Genomic DNA, 15,281 nt, shown 5'->3' on the forward strand with positions numbered 1-15,281 from the left:
GACAACAAATTCTTCATCCAGACGCACGGAACAGCCATGGGGACCAAATTTGCACCTCAATATGCCAACATCTTCATGCACAAGTTTGAACAGGACTTCCTCACCACACAGGACTTTCAACCGATGCTATACACCAGATACATCGATGACATTTTTTTCCTTTGGACCCACGGCGAGACATAAGACCATAAGACCATAAGACATAGGAGTGGAAGTAAGGCCATTCGGCCCATCGAGTCCACTCCGCCATTCAATCATGGCTGATGGGCATTTCAACTCCACCTCCCAGCATTCTCCCCATAGCCCTTAATTCCTCGCGACATCAAGAATTTATCTATCTCTGCCTTGAAGCCATTTAGCGTCCCGGCCTCCACTGCACTCTGCGGCAATGAATTCCACAGGCCCACCACTCTCTGGCTGAAGAAATGTCTCCGCATTTCTGTTTTGAATTTACCCCCTCTAATTCTAAGGCTGTGCCCACGGGTCCTCGACTCCTCGCCTAACGGAAACAGTTTCTTTGCGTCCATCCTTTCTAAGCCATGTATTATCTTGTAAGTTTCTATTAGATCTCCCCTTAACCTTCTAAACTCCAATGAATACAATCCCAGGAACGCCAGCCGTTCCTCATATGCTAGACCCGCCATTCCAGGGATCATCCGTGTGAATCTCCGCTGGACACGCTCCAGTGCCAGTATGTCCTTCCTGAGATGTGGGGCCCAAAACTGGACACAGTACTCCAAATGGGGCCTAACCAGAGCCTTATAAAGGCTCAGTAGCACATCGCTGCTTTTATATTCCAACCCTCTTGAGATAAATGACAACATAGCATTCGCTTTCTTAATCACGGATTCAACCTGCATGTTTACCTTTAGGGAATCCTCGACTAGCACTCCCAGATCCCTTTGTACTTTGGCATTATGAATTTTCTCACCGTTTAGAAAGTAGTCTATGCTTGGATTCTTTTTTCCAAAGTGCAAGACCTCACATTTTCTCACGTTGAAATGCATCAGCCATTTCCTGCACCACTCTCCCAAACTGTCTAGATCCTTCTGCAGCCTCCCCACTTCCTCAGCACTACCTGCCTGACCACCTAACTTCGTATCATCAGCAAACTTCGCTAGAATGCCCCCAGTCCCTTCATCCAGATCATTAATATATATGGTGAACAGCTGCGGCCCCAACACTGAACCCTGTGGGACACCGCTGGTCACCGGCTGCCATTCCGAAAAAGAACCTTTTATCCCAACTCTCTGCCTTCTGTCAGACAGCCAATCCTCAACCCATGCCAGTAGCTCACCTCGAACACCATGGGCCCTCACCTTACTCAGCAGCCTCCTGTGTGGCACCTTATCAAAGGCCTTTTGGAAATCCAGATAGACCACATCCACTGGGTTTCCCTGGTCTAACCTACTTGTCACCTCCTCAAAGAATTCTAACAGGTTCGTCAGGCACGACCTCCCCTTACTAAATCCATGTTGACTTGTTCTAATCCGACCCTGCTCTTCCAAGAAATTAGAAATCTCATCCTTAACGATCGATTCTAGAATTTTACCAACAACCGAGGTTAGGCTAATTGGCCTATAATTTTCCATCTTTTGTCTTGATCCTTTCTTGAACAAGGGGGTTACAACAGCGATCTTCCAATCGTCCGGGACTTTCCCTGACTCCAGTGATTTTTGAAAGATCTCAACCAACGCTTCCGCTATTTCTTCAGCCACCTCCCTCAGAACTCTAGGATGTAGCCCATCGGGGCCAGGAGATTTGTCAATTTTAAGACCTTTTAGCTTTTTTAGCACCATCTCTTTTGTAATGGCAACCATACTCAACTCAGCCCCCTGACCCTTTATAATTTTTGGGATATTACTAACGTCTTCCACTGTGAAGACAGACGCAAAGTACTTATTAAGTTCTCCAGCCATTTCCTCATCTCCCATCACTAGCCTGCCAGAATCAGTTTGAATTGGCCCAATGTCTACTTTGGCCTGACGTTTGTTTCTTATGTATTGAAATAAACTTTTACTATCATTTCTTATATTACTGGCTAGCCTGCCTTCATATTTGATCCTCTCCTTCCTTATTTGTCTCTTTGTTAACCTCTGTTTGTTTTTGTAGCCTTCCCAATCTTCTGATTTCCCGGTGCTTTTGGCCACTTTATAGGATCTCTCTTTTTCTTTGATACATTTCCTGACCTCCTTTGTCAGCCATGGCTGTCTAATCCCTCCCTGGATAATCTTTCTTTTCTTGGGGATGAACCTCTGTACAGTGTCCTCAATTATGCATACAAACTCCTGCCATTTTTGCTCTACTGTCTTCCCTGCTAGGGTCTGCTTCCAGTTGATTTTCACCAGTTCCTCTCTCATGCCCTCGTAATTACCTTTATTTAACTGTAACACCATTACATCCGATTTTGCCTTCTCTCTTTCAAACTGCAGACTGAACTCAACCATATTATGATCGCTGCTTCCTAAGTGTTCCCTTACTTTAAGATCTTTAATAAAGTCTGGTTCATTACATAGCACTAGGTCCAGAATAGCCTGCTCCCTTGTGGGCTCCATGACAAGCTGTTCCAAAAAGCCATCTTGTAAGCATTCCATGAATTCCTTTTCTTTGGATCCACTGGCTACATTACTTACCCAATCCACCTGCATATTGAAGTCCCCCATGATCACTGTGACCTTGCCTTTCTGACATGCCTTTTCTATTTCCCGGTACATGTTGCGCCCCTGGTCCTGACCACTGTTAGGCGGTCTGTACATAACTCCCATTATGGTTTTTTTGCCTTTGTGGTTCCTCAATTCTACCCACACAGACTCCACATCATCCGACCCTATGTCGTTTAGTGCCATAGATTTAATTTTGTTCTTAACTAACAAGGCAACCCCACCCCCTCGGCCCACCTCCCTGTCTTTTCGATAGGTTGTATATCCTTGGATGTTTAACTGCCAGTCCTGAACCCCCTGCAGCCATGTCTCTGTGATGCCTACCACATCATAATCATTCACGATGATCTGTGCCATTAGTTCATCTACTTTGTTACAAATGCTACGAGCATTCAGGTAAAGTGCCTTAATGTTAACTTTCTTATCAGTACAGATATTGGAAGTCCTAAGATGTCCAAAGTTATCCTTCCTTTTTGTTGCATTCCTAGTCTGCCTCAAGCTTAAATCCACCTGCCTACATGTTATCCTCCTGCGTATCTTGCCATTTAACTCCCTGCTCCCTGTCGCTTTCACTTTCCCTTCCCCCCAACTCAGAAGTTTAAAGTCCTACTGACCACCCTATTTATCCTCTTCGCTAGAACACTGGTTCCAGATCGGTTCAGGTGGAGACCGTCCCAACGGTACAGATCCCCCCGGTTCCAAAACTGATGCCAATGTCCCATGAAGTGGAATCCCTCTTTCCCACACCAATCCCTTAGCCACGTGTTTACTTCCCTAATTTTCCTATCCCTATGCCAATTGGCACGTCACTGAAACGACTACACGATGACATCAATAAGTTCCATCCCACCATCAAACTCACCATGGACTATTCTCCAAATTCAGTTCCATTCTTGGACACACTCGTCTCCATCAAGGACGGTCACCTCAGCACCTCGCTTTACCGCAAGCCCACAGATAATCTCACGATGCTCCACTTCTCCAGCTTTCACCCGAAACACATTAAAGAAGCCATCCCCTATGGACAAGCCCTCCGTATACACAGGATCTGCTCAGACAAGGAGGAGCGCAACAGACACCTACAGATGCTGAAAGATGCCCTCGTACGAACGGGATATGGCGCTCGACTCATTGATCGACAGTTCCACCGCGCCACAGCAAAAAACCGCACCGACCTCCTCAGAAGACAAACACGGGACACCACTGACAGAGTACCCTTCGTCGTCCAGTACTTTCCTGGGGTGGAGAAACTACGACATCTTCTTCGCAGCCTCCAACACATCATCAGCGAGGATGGACATCTTGCCAAGGTCATCCCCACACCCCCACTACTGGCCTTCAAACAACCGCGCAACCTCAAACAAACCATTGTTTGCAGCAAATTACCCAGCCTTCAGAACAGCAACCACAACACCACAAAACCCTGCCAGGGTAATCTCTGCAAGACATGCCAGATCATCGACATGGACACCACCATTACACGTGGAAACACCACCCACCAGGTACGCGGCGCATACTCGTGCGACTCGACCAATGTAGTCTACCTCATACGCTGCAGGAAAGGATGTCCCGAAGCGTGGTACATTGGCGAGACCATGCAGACACTGCGACAACGAATAAACGGGCATCGTGCGACTATCAACAGGCAGGACTGTTCCCTTCCAGTTGGGGAACACTTCAGCAGTCAAGGACATTCAGCCTCTGATCTCCGGGTCAGCATTCTACACAAAAACTTATAGCTAAGTTCCGCACGCATGAATGCGGACTCAACCGGGATCTGGGATTCATGTCGCATTACATTCGGCCCCCACCAACAAGCCTGGACTTGCAGGGGCCTACCGACTGAACTGACTTGGGACAATTCACACCTCTTTAACCTGGAGTTACCTCTCTCTCTGCATCTTTGATGATTTGATTGCCTGCAGGTGCTCGCATTCCGGGGCATCTCTGACTGTGTCTATATAAACATTTCTGGAACAAGCCTTTCCATTCACCTGAAGAAGGAGCCGTGCTCCGAAAGCTCGTGTTTGAAACAAACCTGTTGGACTTTAACCTGGTGTTGTAAGACTTCTTACTATCTATTTTATGTCACTTTTTCAGTGGCTATGATTGTGCATATACAATGGTACTTTGCTACTACTGATTCATTGATCAATCTGCTATTTTTTCTGCTCAGTTAATTTGGGCCAGATTCCTTTTAATTTTCTGAACTTTACTTTTTAATAACCTGACACACTGACTTATCCTTGTTCTCTTTACACATTGAATCCAACCATGTTATTTAACATCCAATTGTTCCTTATCAGTTATTTATTCCACTGTGTTTCTAAAACTAGCTCCAAAGCAATGTGCGAAAATATCTTCGTATTAAAAACGTACTGATCTGGGAATCTGTCCAGTATACATTCTGAAAAGCATTTCATCACATTCATTATATTTGTCACACTCCAACTTTGTGTAATTAAAGTCACTTGTGCATTAGATGGTATGCCACTTTACCTAAAGTAGCTTCTCATCTGATTTGCCAGAAACAACACTTCAGAACATCCCACTAATATTTTTAGATAATTTGATAACCTAATGATTATCACATTTCACCTGGATTTCAATATGCAAAATTGCAGTTCAATGTGTACAGATTTCTTAATGTATGGAAGTTAATAATAAGTTGATATATAATGCAATAGTGCTTGGTGGTGTATAGAGCACACCTTGCAAGGGCGAGGATGAGCCGGCTCTATGAGGGAGTAGAAGATGTGTGTGAATGTTGCAGGCAGGGCCCCGCAAACCACGTTCATATCTTTTGGTCCTGTCCAAAGCTGGAGGATTACTGGAACGGAGGTTTTTAGGGTAATCTCTAAAGTGGTGCACGTGAAACTGGACCGGGGCCCTCGGGAGGCCATATTCGGGGTGTTGGACCAGCCAGGGTTGTAAATGGGTGTAGAGGCAGATGTTGTAGCCTTCGCCTCGTTGATCGCCCAAAGGCGGATCCGGTTAGGGTGGAGATCAACCTCTCCAACCTGTGCCCTGGCGTGGTGGGGGGACCTGCTGGAATTCTTGATGCTTAAAAAGGTCACATTTGAACTGAGGGGAAGGATGGAGGGGTTCTACAATTCATGGCCATTATTCATGATGCACTTTCGAGAATTGGATCACATCGAACATTAGGGGGAGGGGGGCTGGGAGGGTTGAGGAGAGAGGGACTGTATGTGTTAATGGTGACTATGGGTTATTCCTGATTCCTTTTTGTCATTTGTTTATGTTAACATGTGGGCTAATGTTTGGGGTTTGGTGGCAGAATGGGATCGTTCTCACTGATATGGGGATTGCCATTATATTTGTTACTAATTATTGTTTATTGTTGGATGTAAATTTGGGAGAAAATGTGAAAAAGGAGGAGAATAAAAAAATATATCTTTTTAAAATAATACAATAGTGCTCAGGCTGGGGGGGGGGGGAGTAACCATCATAAGAATAATCTTCTAGTGAAAGAAAGTGCAGAAAAACATGGTATCAAATAAATGCATTAGTTTTCCCTTCAGTTTAAAAAAAATTATTTTAAGATAGTGTCTTAAAGATAATGTCAGACATTTTTGGGTTTATATTATCGCTCATCTGATATGTCTTTAATTAATAAAGCAGGAAAACTGAAGAAACCTTTTATCAAAGTTGAAGCAATAAGCCGGTAAGCTAATTGTATCTAGATTACAATATGTTCTTAACACACACTCTTCTCAGCAGCTGGTTGAAATAACAATGGTAGCTTATAAACTTTGTTTATTTTTAAAGATTGTAACTAAGTAAATTGAATTTAAGAATCAAATAAATTTCTGTATTGTGTAAGCAAATTCTAACATTTCACTTAATGGTAGAATAAACAATGCTGCAATAGATATATAAATCAATGATAAATGAAATATATGTCAAATATACTTTAAAGAAGTATCACCAAAATCACTCAATCTAGAATCATAGGCCTTAATTCTTATGGGGGAGTGGAAGGAATTTAAATTATTATTATTTGAAGTCTGCACATGTAACCAGTACTAGTTCACCCCTTGCCACTCACATAGAGGGGCTTCATGGGCTGCAATGTTTCATTAGAAAGTTCGACACCTCTGACAGTGTAGTGCTTTCTGCAGCCTAGGTTTTTTTATCTGGAGTGTGATTGAAACAATAACTTTCTGGCCCAGAAGTGGGAGTACCACCACTGAGTTTAAAATCTTTTTTGGTCCTGTTCTAACCAGTTGGTTCCTCCAACCATGTTGTGACTTCTGGCAATACGAAACAACCTGCCTCGACTTCATGTCACTAGGCTGCAACTTTTCAATCTTACGGAGGCATCAATCACCTGATTTTTATAGGGTCTCGTCCATGGAATTATGGGTGCGATTCTCTGCTCCCCATGCCGGGTGGGAGAATCGCGGGAGGGCCGCTCTGGCACCCCCTGCGATTCTCCCACCCACCCCAAAATGGCGTGTTGCGTTAAGCAACATGCCGCTCGGAGAATCGCCGCTCGCCGTTTTTCACAGCGACCGGCAATTTTCTCCGGCCCAAATGGGCCGAGCGGCCTGGCGACCCCGACGGGTTCACGCCGGCGGCAACCACACCTGGTCGCTGCCGGCGTGAACATCTCGCGACAGGTAAGTGTGGGGTCTGTGGGGGACGAAGAGAGATTCTAGCACCACGGGCGTGCTCATTAGGTGACTGGCCCGCGATCAGTGCCCACCGATCGTTGGAGCCAGCCAACCTGCGCATGCGCGGCTGGCATCACTTAGGCGCCGCCGTCCGCGTCATTCTCGGCGCGCCGCTTTGACGCAAGCGTCACGGCCCGGCGGCCGAGTTTCTCACAACGCCGCTCCTAGACCCCCGGGGGGGGGGTGGGAATAGGGGGCGAGGAGCGGCCTCTGACGCCTGAGTGAAACACTCCGGGTTTCACTCCGGCGTCGGCCGTTGCGGAGAATCGCGCCCTATGATTCTAAAATTTTCGATCTTTCACCTGACCATTTCATACATTAAGAAAATAAATTAAATTAAAATTAAATAAGCAAACATAGCCAACATCTCCCCCCCGGGCCGGGTTGCTGCTGCTGCTGACCCAGTACCCTATCACTGAGCCAGAAAGTCGAGGAAAGGTTGCCACGGCCAAAAGAACCCTTGTACCGATCCTCTCAGGGCAAATTTGACCTTCTCCAGCTTGATAAATCCCGCCATGTCATTGATCCAGGTCTCCACGCTTGGGGGTCTCGCATCCTTCCACTGTAGCAAGATTCTCCGCCGGGCTACTAGGGACGCAAAGGCCAGCACACCGGCCTCTTTCGCCTCCTGCACTCCCGGCTCCACCGCAACCCCAAAAATTGTGAGTCCCCAGCCTGGCTTGACCCTGGATCCTACCACCCTCGACACCGTCCTCGCCACCCCCTTCCAGAACTCCTCCAGTGCCGGGCATGCCCAGAACATATGGGCATGGTTTGCTGGACTCCCCGAACACCTGACACACCTGTCTTCGCCCCCAAAGGACCTACTCATCCTAGACCTGGACATGTGTGCCCGGTGCAGCACCTTGAATTGGATGAGGCTAAGCAGCGCACATGAGGAGGAAGAGTTAACCCTCTCCAGGGCATCAGCCCATGTCCCATCTTCGATCTGTTCCCCCAGTTCCCCCTCCCACTTAGCCTTTAGCTCCTCGACTGACGCCTCCTCCACCTCCTGCATTACCTTGTAGATATCAGATATCTTCCCATCCCCGACCCAGACCCCTCGCGGGAAGCAAAGGGAATCCCTCCACCTGCCGCCTAGCAAACGTCTTTACCTGCAGACACCTGCACATGTTCCCCGAGGGGAGCCCAAATTTCTCCTCCAACTCCCCCAGGTTCGCAAACCTCCCATCAATGAACAGGTCCCTCAGCTATCTGATGCCCGCTCTGTGCCAACCCGGGAACCCCCCATCAATGTTCCCCGGGACGAACCAATGGTTCCCCTTTAACGGAGCCCCCATCGAGCCCCCCACTTCCCCCCTATGTCGCCTCCACTGCCCCCAAATCTTGAGGGTAGCCGCCACCACCGGACTCGTGGTATACCTCGTAGGAGGGAGCGGCGTTACCAGGGCCCCCAGGCTTGTGCTTCCACAGGACGCCATCTCCAACCGTTTCCATGCTGCCCCTTTCCCCTCCATCACCCACTTGCGCACCATCGACACATTGGCCGCCCAATAATACTCCGAGAGATTGGGTAAAGCCAGCCCCCCACCATCTCTACCCCGCTCCAGGAAGACCCTCTTCACCCTCGGGGTCCCATGCGACCAAACAAGGCTCATGATGCTGCTAGTCACCCTCCTAAAAAAGGCTCCAGGGATAAAGATGGGCAAACACTGAAAAAGGAACAAGAACCTCGGGAGAACCGTCATTTTGACGGACTGCACTCTACCCGCCAGCGATAGCGGCACCATGTCCCACCTTTTGAATTCCTCCTCCATCTGCTCCACAAGTCTGGTGAAATTAAGCTTATGGAGAGTCCCCCAACTCCTGGCCACCTGCACCCCCAGGTATCTGAAACTCTTTACTGCCCTTTTAAACGGGAGCCTCCCAATTCCCTCCTCCTGATCACCCGGGTGTACTACAAATACCTCACTCTTGCCCAGATTTAACTTATAGCCCGAGAAGCCCCCAAACTCAGCCAACAGCTCCATCACCCCTGGCATTTCCCCCTCTGGGTCCGCCACATACAACAGCAGGTCGTCCGCATACAGCGATACCCTATGTTCTTCCCCACCCCGCACCAGGCCCCTCCACCTCCCCGACTTCCTCAGCGCCAAAGCCAAAGGTTCTATCGCCAGTGCAAAACGCAAGGGGGACAGGGGGCACCCCTGCCTGGTCCCACGGTAGAGCCTGAATTACTCTGATCTTCCATTGGTAACTACACTCTCCATCGGGGCCTCGTAGAGCAACCTCACCCATTTGATGAACCCCTCCCCGATCCGAACCGCTCCAACAGGTACCCCCACTCAACTCTATCAAACGCCTTCTCTGCATCCAGCGCCACCACTATCTCCGCCTCCCCCTCCACCGTCGGCATCATAATAACATTTAACAATCTCCGCACATTCGTGTTAAGCTGTCTTCCCTTGACAAATCCTGTCTGATCCTCGTGTATCACCCCTGGCACACAGTCCTCTATCCTGGTGGCCAGGATCTTCGCCAGCAACTTAGCATCAACATTGAGGAGCGAGATTGGCCTGTATGATGCACACTGCAAGGGGTCTTTATCCCGCTTCAGGATCAGAGAGATCAGCGCCCGTGACATCGTCGGGGGCAAAGCCCCCCCCCGCCTCATTGATGGCTCGCACCAACAGGGGGCCCACCAGATCCGCATACTTTTTATAAAATTCCACCGGGAATCCGTCCGGCCCCGGCGCCTTACCTGACTGCATTTGACCAATCCCCCTGACTAGCTCCTCCAACTCTATAGGCGCCCCCAGCCCCTCCACCAGTTCCTAGCCGCCAATTTCCCTAGCCGCATCTCGCCTGCGGAGCTGATGCGCCAACATCCTCCTCGCCTTCTCCCCATACTCATACCGCGCCTTGCGCCCTCCTCCACTGTGTCTCCGCCTTTCTGGTGGTCAACAAGTCGAAATTGGCCTGCAAACTACGCCGTTCCCCCAGCAACCCCTCCTCCAGGACCTCCGCGTACCTCCTATCCACGTCCAGGAGCTCCCCCACCAGTCTCTCCCTCTCCCTCCTTTCCCTATGGGCCCGGATGGAAATCAGCTCCCCCCGATCACTGCTTTCAGAGCCTCCCAGACCATCCCCACCCGGACCTCCCCCGTGTCGTTGGTCTCAAGATACCCCTCAATACTTCCCCGGACCCTCCTACACACCTCATCAGCCAGCATCCCCACATCCATGCGTCACAGCGAGCGCTGGTCCCGCGCCTCCCCCATTTCCAGAAATTGGTCTGAAATTGCTATGGCCGAATACTCGGCATCCTGCACCTTCGGGATCAATCCCCTGCTCAGGACGAAGAAATCTATTCGGGAGTAAACCCTATGCACATGGGAGAAAAAGGAATACTCCTGTGCCCTCGGCCTCCCAAACCTCCAGGGATCCACCCCTCCCATCTGGTCCATAAATCCCCTCAACACTTTGGCTGCCGCCGGCCTCCTACCCGTCCTTGAACTGGACCGGTCCAGTGGGGAATCCAGCACTGTGTTAAAGTCTCCCCCCATGATCAGGCCCGCTGCCTCTAGGTCCGGAATGCGGCCCAACATGCGTCTCATAAAGCCAGCATCATCTCAATTCGGGGCATACACATTAACCAGCACCACCTTCTCTCCCTGCAGCCTACCCTTCACCATAATATATCTGCCCTCCTTGTCCGCCACCACCTCAGACGCCTTGAACACCACCCTCTTCCCCACCAGAATCGCCACCCCCGGTTCTTCGCGTCCAATCCCGAGTGGGGAACCTGCCCCACCCACCCCTTCCTCAGACGAACCTGGTCCGCCACCTTCAAGTGGGTCTCCTGGAGCATAGCCACATCTGCCTTCAGCCCCTTCAAATGAGAAAGTACCCTAGCCCTCTTAACCGGCCCATTCAGTCCCCTCACGTTCCAGGTGATCAGCCGGATCAGAGGGCACCCCGCCCCCCTCCCCCGCCGACTAGCCATAGCTCATCGACTGCTTGCCCCAGGCCCAGCACACCCTGCCTGACCCGTCCCCCATGACGATACCGCCTCCCCTCTACCCCCCCCCCCGAGTCAGCTGACTTCTGCTGACCCCAGCAACTCCCGCCAAAACCCAGCCCCTCCCGAAATGGGGTCATCCCCCCTCCTGCCACACCTTGGCACCGCTTCAGCGCGGGAAAAAACCAGTAGAGGCCACACTCCCACCGCCCGCTCCCCCCCCCCCCCCCGCCCCGCAGCACGGGAAACCAGAGGAAAGCCCGCGCTTTCACACTGCTCCACCCCACCCTTCTGACGCAGCTCCCCAAATTCCAGCTCCACCCCATCCCCTAGTCCCATACAGAAGAGAAAATAAAAAACAAACCCCCAACATTCCCCACATAGCACAAAACCATACCCAACAGACCCACCCGGAAACAGAGCAAAAACCAGCATAGAAAACACATGTCAAAATTACAAAAACAGCAACAGCAACGGCTGTAGTGCACTGGACCCCGCAGCCCCCAGACCCTAGTTCGAGTCCAGTTTCTCCGCCTGTACAAAGACCCACGCCTCCTCCGGGGACTCGAAGTAGTGGTGCCGGTCCTTGTATGTCACCCACAGACGCGCAGGCTGCAGCATTCCAAATCTGACCTGCTTGCCATGCAGCACCGCCCTCGTCCGGCTAAACCCGGCCCGCCGCTTAGCCACCTCCGCACTCCAGTCCTGGTAGATTCGCACTACCAAATTCTCCCACTTGCTGCTCCTCTCTTTCTTGTCCCAGCGCAGCACACACTCCTGGTCACTGACTCGATGGAACCGCACCAGCACCACCCGCGGGGGTTCATTCGTCTTGGTCCTCCTGGCCAGCACTCTGTGGGCTCCCTCAAGCTCCAGGAGCAAATGGAAGGACCCCGCTCCCATCAACGAGCTCAGCATTGTCGTCACATACGACGGAAGATCCGACCCCTCCAGCCCCTTCGCCAGGCCCAGGATCCTCAGATTCTTTCGCCTCGTGCGAACGTCCAGCTCCTCCAAGCGGTCTTGCCACTTTTTGTGAAGTGCCTCGTGCAACTCCACCTTCCCCACGAGGACCACGGCCTCCTCCTCCCGCTCAGCGGCCTGCCGCTTCAACTCCTGAATGGCCACCCCCTGGGCCGTCTGGGTCTCAAGCAGCTTGTTGGTATTTGCATTCAGGGAGTCCAGCAACTCAGCCTTCAGCTCCGCAAAACAGCGCAGAAGAGCAGCTTGCTGCTCCTGCGCCCACTTCCACCAGTCCTCGGGTGCTCAGCCGGCCGCCATTTTGTCCTCCTTCCCCCGCTTTTCCTGGGGAGCTGTTGCAGCCTTTTCCTTTGCCCCACTCCGGGTACGCACCATAAACTTTTGGGCATGTTCCTCCAAACACCTTTTCCCACCAGGAATCGTCGAAACAGCGCCGTTTGGGGCCCTAAAATAGACCCGAAAGTCCTTTAATAGCGGGAGCTGCCGAACGTGCGGCTTAGCTCCGCATCACCGCAACCAGAAGTCCCTCTACCAGCTTTTTAGAAGAGCTGTCCAATTAGTCCCACGGGCCTGCAAATTGTCTTTTTTCAAGGGTTTATTCAACTGCTTTTTGAAAATGAATATTGAATCTGCATCCACTGTTCTAGACAGTGCAATGCAGGTCATCATAACTTGTTCCAGGAAACGGCTCTCCTCTTCTCCATTGGTTCTTTTGCCATTTATTTTATGCCTGTATCCTCCTCGTTGTTCAACTTCTGGCTAACGGAAACAAAATATCAAAACTTTTCATGAATTTGAATACCTCTATTAAATTTCTCCTTGACTTTATCTGTCCTAATATTGGCAAATAAGTCAAGAAGTCATGGTTTTTTGAAAAGTCTGTGCTCTAACTACTTGTGTTAAAACGGATTTTGAAGCTCTGTGAACTGTTGTCAGTTGCTAATTGTGAAGATGCTATTTCTTAAAAATAAATGTTAAGGAAGTTTCTGCTTTATCCAGCCATTACAGACCATTGTATATACAGTTGGATTGTTACCCAGAGATCAACTACTATGGTCCAAATCCCTGGAGTCCTTTTGATATTGACAAGAAAAACAAGGCCAATGAGAAGCAAAATAAAGGAAAGGCTAGGTAGGTAGACATTTGGCTTTCAATTCATTGTCTGAAACAATGCAGTATTATGGCCTGGATCGTCCAAGAAGCAGCAATCACTGTCAGTTTGTCACTTCGCTCCTACTTTTCTGTGCTATGCTGGAGCTCTGCATTTTTGGCTGGGTCCTGTCTTCTGCAGAAATGTGCAGTGGTCTTCTCTTGAACAGCCTTCCTGTAATGATGGATTGTTGGGAAGAAGACTAGACTATGCCTCATTTTTACAGTGCTAGCGGCCTATTCTAGTAAATGTTCACCAACACAACAAAAAGCTTTGGGACATATAAACAGCTTTCAGTATGTTTGTTTATGGCTGAGTGAATGGATGAGGTAAATGGGTAAGTAGCTATGTTGAACAGGTCAAGAGTAGTTGGGTTGGGGGGGTGGAGTTGGAGGATCAGAGGGGAGTCTGGTAGTTGGGGCTGGTCAGGTCGGATCAGTGGAGATGGGGGGGGGGGGGGATGTCAAGGTGGGGGGGCGCAGTTGGGATCTACCGAGTTACGTATATTGTGAATAAACTAAGTTTCTTTAAAATACTTGTGTGTGGACTCCTTTGTGGCCTTATAAAACTGGCGAGGAGGGTGAAAATAGATAGATATCAATGCTGAAACACCATCGGATCAAGGTTGGATTTCTCTTTCCATTATGCGTCTGTTCAGGTGGTTAGGTGTCTTTGATGCCAGCTTGCAAGACTGGAGTCAGTATGTGCAGCAAATGTGCTACTTTTTCAGGGCCAACAATATCATATCACTGAGAATGACCACCAGGCAGTCATCTTGCTGAATGCCTGTGGTGCGCATACGTTCAGTGTGATACGAAGCCTTACCTACCCTGTAGCCCCCAACATGCAAAATTTTGACCAACTAGTAACTCTAGTGGGGCAGCACTTTAACCCAACTCCATCTGTCATCATACAGCGGTATCATTTTAATACCATGGAGTAGACTTTGTGTGAGTCCATTACCGAGTATTTGTCATGGTTGTAAAAGATTGCAGAGTTTTTAAGAATACGTCATGGCCCTGCAGGAAATGCTGCAGCGTTAATAACGGCGTCACCCAAAATAAACTATTGGCCGAACCTTCCCTGAATCCCAGAAAGCGCAGAGTGAAGGGTGCAGGAAATACAAGGCATGGAAATAATCCCCTTGGGGTTGGCCCCCTCCTGATGCGGGCCCCACCCCAGGTGGCTGCCCTGCCCTGGACTGAACGCCATAAAGGCTTGACCCATAAGCTGAAGGCTGAGTTGTGCCGATGCAAAACCCTGGAATCCGCTGAGGACAAGCTGGATTGTTGTGGGGCATGTGGGCGCTGGCCCAGGCGAGAGCACAGACCAACCAGAGATTCAGGTGTTCCGGTAGAGGAAGTTGTTAGCCTAGAGCCCGTACCTTCCACTTGGAAGAACCAAGATGACTGCATGCAGTTAAATTGCATGCCGGCATCCCAGGTAACCCCCATAAGGATCACAGTGCAGGTAAACGGCCATTTGCTGGTCATGGAACTGGCCGCTGGCACAGCGGTTTCTGTTGTGCGACAGAAGATGTTTGACCACATTAGATAGGGCATACAGGAGTTGGACCTCACCGATACCAAGGCTAGATTGACCACCTATACTGGTGAACCATTGGACATTGCAGGTACCACCATGACTCCAGCGGTTTATGGTCACCTGAGGCATGCCTCCTACTTATTGTGGTCAGAGGAAAAGGCAACATCTTGTTGGCCAGTGATTGCCTCCAGATGGGGTCTAGGTGCTTAAGCGGTGTTGGGCAAGTACCCCAAAATATTTCAACCCGGTCTGGGGAAGATAATAGG

The 15,281-nt window shown here is 49.9% G+C and overlaps 1 protein-coding gene across 4 annotated transcripts in view; it reads left to right on the plus strand.

Annotated features, from left to right (window-relative positions):
• LOC119966397 (protein DBF4 homolog A-like) overlaps positions 1–15,281 on the plus strand; it is a 97,029-nt gene that overhangs the window by 62,148 nt on the left and 19,600 nt on the right. For 2 of the 4 annotated variants that reach the window (XM_038797991.1, XM_038797992.1), the window contains exons 9-10: positions 6,303–6,345; positions 13,320–13,451. In XM_038797991.1, the coding sequence (XP_038653919.1) occupies positions 6,303–6,345; positions 13,320–13,451 (175 nt within the window). Of the gene's footprint in view, positions 1–6,299; positions 6,346–13,319; positions 13,452–15,281 lie in introns of all 4 variants that reach the window. The other 2 variants (XM_038797989.1, XM_038797990.1) reach the window with 1 other exon arrangement.

This window comes from Scyliorhinus canicula, chromosome 5 (assembly GCF_902713615.1).
Source record: "Scyliorhinus canicula chromosome 5, sScyCan1.1, whole genome shotgun sequence".
Lineage (NCBI taxonomy): Eukaryota > Metazoa > Chordata > Chondrichthyes > Carcharhiniformes > Scyliorhinidae > Scyliorhinus > Scyliorhinus canicula.